Raw genomic sequence first — 3,724 nt, 5'->3', positions numbered from 1 at the left:
GGACTACACTGCTCTATGAAGACCTGAGAAAACGGAACCTTTTTTCCATGTACGCAGAAAGGACTCCAAGGGTCATAAGGCTGTTTCAGCAACAGGGACACAATAAGCTTCAAGATGCCTTTTCCTGCTGACCAGTTTCAACTTGACTTGACATAGTCCCTTGTGTTTGCCTCTGCTGCTGGAATGAGTCCTTACTCCTTAATGCTGTCCCAAAGGTCCTGGGCCCTCAGCTGGTGTCAGAGTGTACTGCTCCCTCCCTAACCCTAAAACCTGAGACTTACAAACTGAGAAACAAAGTTGGACCTAGCCCCAACCTGACAGATAATTCACTGAGGGTGCATCGCTGCTGGGAAACAGTTAATAGCAGCTCCTGTTATATGCAGTCAACTGGCATACGGCAATGTTAAACTCTCTTTAGCTTAGTCTTGCAACCTTGCCCCACTGAGGAAATCTGCTGCCTGAATCCGATTGATGTTGAGGCCAGTTCGGGCTTGAAACTCAACTTTTCCTGCTCAGAGCTTTAGTGTCTTTGTCAAGGGCTTCACCGAGACCTCGTTGTCAATAAGGCCTTCTTCAGCCAAAGCCTGCTGACTTTATCAGCTGAGGACCTTCTGCTGCTCTGAAATGTTCTAAGTCTAAAGGTAACATTTTAACTGTATCCAACGCTTGCTCGATCGCGGTCAGCCTTAGCTGTCACCTAAGTGGTGGTGGTGGTGGGGCACAACCAGATGACCTCGGTTGGATCCTAAAACCTTTTGGGTCCATTTTCAATAGGTGTGGGTGTAACTGGTGCAATTCTTCGTAGTATAATAACTCATGTTTACCACAAAATTAACCATTATAATTAATATTTGTGAGAAGCATAATCCAGCTTTTAGCACTATGTTCTTAGTGCAAAATAGAGTCTTGTGTCCAAAATGAGCCTGAGGATGCATATTGTACTAGGAAAATAGAACTTAATGCTGAAGGACATGCACGGCAGTCACCAGAAGCCACTCAGTCTCTCTTAGTTCATTAATCCTGTGATCCTGAGGTAGGTGTTTTACCCCAAATTACTCAGGCTCAGATCAATCAATCAATCAATCAATCAATCAATCAATCAATCAATCAGACAGGCAGAACTAGCATTCAGGAAGGCTCTGAAGACCTGGCTTTTTAGCCGTCCTTAAAGGCCCCTCTCTTACTGCCGAGTCCGCCACTGGCACGGGACACCTCCGTTGGAGGTAGCTGTGGGCTGAATAAATGACCATTGATTGATTGATTGATTAATTACTCATGCTAGAATAATTGTTTCCTTTCAGAAATTTCACGCCACAGGAGTAATGCGTAATTACTGAAATTACTCTGATTACTGTGGCATAATAACATTTTACTCATCCCTAATTTTGAATTCAAATTTTAGAAATTCATATCTCCGGTTCCATTTATGGGTTTTTTGTTGTTCTGGTTTCATTTTATTTATGAAATATTCTCTGTATTTCTAAATTGGTTTGGGATTTTGTTTGTGTTCTAGTTTGACCTTATTAATGTTTGAGCACTGCAGAAACACTTTACATATTGCTTCTAAAGTTAAGCCTGTCTACTTTGTGCCATAGCTACGAGAGGGTTGAGCTCAAGTTTACTCGAAGCTCTATTATAAGTCTGGTGGTCCACAGACCACCAGGTTCTCGGGGGCGTGATGGTCTTCCAACCGCCCTATTACAATTAGGGCAGTAGGACCAGCATTGCCCTGCTGCAGCCATCAGCAAACCGCCATCGCCCTGCGGTGTTGCGGAGGTTAGGAGGCCGCAATATGCTTAGCGGGATCATCACGGTCCCACCAAGCATATTATGAATTTCCTCTCCGACATGGTTTTTATTGTGGTTCATGGCTGAGAGGAAACATGTGCCTCCCTGTGTGCCTACACACCAGTTCCTGCACAGCATAGACTTTACAGTCCGTGCCATGCAGGAGCTGTTTTTTGTGTTCACACTGTGGTGCCCATTTCTGGAGGCACTGCAGTGGGAATGTCAAAAAAAGCCCGCCAGGCATGAGAAATAGTTTTAATCTGGTGGGTGGCCTCACCAGGGGTTTGGCGGTGCCGCCGCGAGGTGGACCCGGTGCCGCACATCAAACTCGTAATCAGCCACATTTGTGGTTCACACTGACAATTATAGTGATAATTATTTGCACTGGCATTTCACTCCTGTCAATTACTAACCCAATTTCTTACAATTATCCTATCACGTATTTCGTAGCCAGTTGCCAGTGAAAGAGATTAGTCATTTAGGAGCGCTGTGCATGTTCAACATAATGTTTAAGTGTTTCACCACTGCATTCAAGAAGCTGATACTGAGATATCACTAGATTCAGGAATAATCCATATTTCCTACTTTTCGCCTCAAAGCCCCTATTATCTCTTTGTTCCTCAAGCTATAAATCATTGGGTTAAGGATTGGTGTGCCAATTGTATAGATGAGAGCAGCCATCCAGACATTGGGCTGTGAAAGGCTGGCCAGGGTTCTGAAGTACATGAAGATGAGAGTGCCATAGTAGAGAGACACCACCATGAGGTGGGAGCTACAGGTGGAGAAGGTCTTCTTCCTGCCCTCCCTGGACACAATCTTCAGGATAGTGGAGATGATGCGGGCATAGGAGCCGAGAACAACAGCAAAGTTCCCAATGCCCACGAGGACTACACCGATGAAGATAGTGATCATGTTTACCCTTGTGTCAGAGCAGGACATCTGCAGGAATTGTAAAATGTCGCAAAAAAAGTGATTGATCACATTGGATCTGCAGAAGGTCAGCTGACTGGTTGCTACCGTGTAAATCAAGGAATAAAGACCACCACTAATCCATGGGCCAACTGCCAGTCGCACACAGACCTCCAAGCTCATGATGGCGTGGTAGTGCAAGGGCTGGCATATGGCAACATAGCGGTCAAAGGCCATCACTGACAAAAGGAAGCATTGCACAGTGGTTAAGAGGATATAGAAGAAGAGCTGGGCCATGCAGCCATGATAGGAAATCACCTTTGTCCTTGAGACGAGGTCTGACAGCATCTTAGGAACTATCACCGAAGGGCACAGGATGTCCAGAAGTGAGATGTTGCTTAGAAAAAAATACATCGGTGTCTGGAGGTGAGAATCAGTGCTGATTAAGATGATGATGAGAAGATTCCCCAACAAGGTTGCACCATAAATAAAGGAGAAAGAAAAAAACAATGCAATATTCAGATATTGAAAGTGTGAAAAGCCCACAAGGATAAACTCTCTCACCATGGTCTGGTTCTCCTCCATCATGCCACTCTGTAAATATAAAGGAGGGCATAGTTAGTGGGTTTACAGAAAATGACAGCAGTTAGTTGATGAATACGTACAATCTTGCCTTTCACCAGTGTCATTATGCATTGTGTGTTGTCTTTAAGTTGAATTGTCTATATCTTTTGTTATTTCTTCACTGTTCTTCTCTTTTTCCTTTGCTTTTTTATTGTGTTTTAGACTCCAGGTCAAGGGCGAGGCAGTGGTGAGAGAGGTGGACAACCAAGTAGAGTGAGCGGAGGTGTTTAGGCTCAACCTGAGTCTGTCTCCCAGACTCACTGTCTCTCTCACTTTCAGATGACTGAAACGAGCGCCGGTGGAGGAGGAAAACAGAGTGGAGCAAGTAAAGTTGTTAAGGCACCACCTGAGAATTCAATGGGTCTCTTAAACTCTTTTCAAGGCCTTAAATAATTTGGGGTCA

The 3,724-nt window shown here is 44.5% G+C and overlaps 1 protein-coding gene across 1 annotated transcript; it reads right to left on the bottom strand.

The window, feature by feature from the left end:
• Positions 1-2,349: 2,349 nt before the first annotated feature.
• LOC146839336 (olfactory receptor 5AS1-like) lies at positions 2,350-3,285 on the bottom strand. Its single transcript, XM_085650344.1, has one exon. The coding sequence runs from the start codon at positions 3,283-3,285 to the stop codon at positions 2,350-2,352; it is 936 nt and encodes a 311-aa protein (XP_085506470.1).
• Positions 3,286-3,724: the final 439 nt, after the last annotated feature.

The sequence above is a fragment of the Triturus cristatus genome, chromosome 4_1, assembly GCF_964204655.1.
Source record: "Triturus cristatus chromosome 4_1, aTriCri1.1, whole genome shotgun sequence".
NCBI lineage: Eukaryota > Metazoa > Chordata > Amphibia > Caudata > Salamandridae > Triturus > Triturus cristatus.
The sequence above is the reverse complement of the archived record's forward strand: the minus strand, read 5'-3'. Positions and strand labels throughout refer to the sequence as shown.

Coding starts and splice junctions, on each gene's coding strand:
- LOC146839336 (XM_085650344.1), bottom strand. CDS start 3,285: ATGATGGAGGAGAACCAGACCATGGTGAGAGAGTTTATCCTTGTGGGC.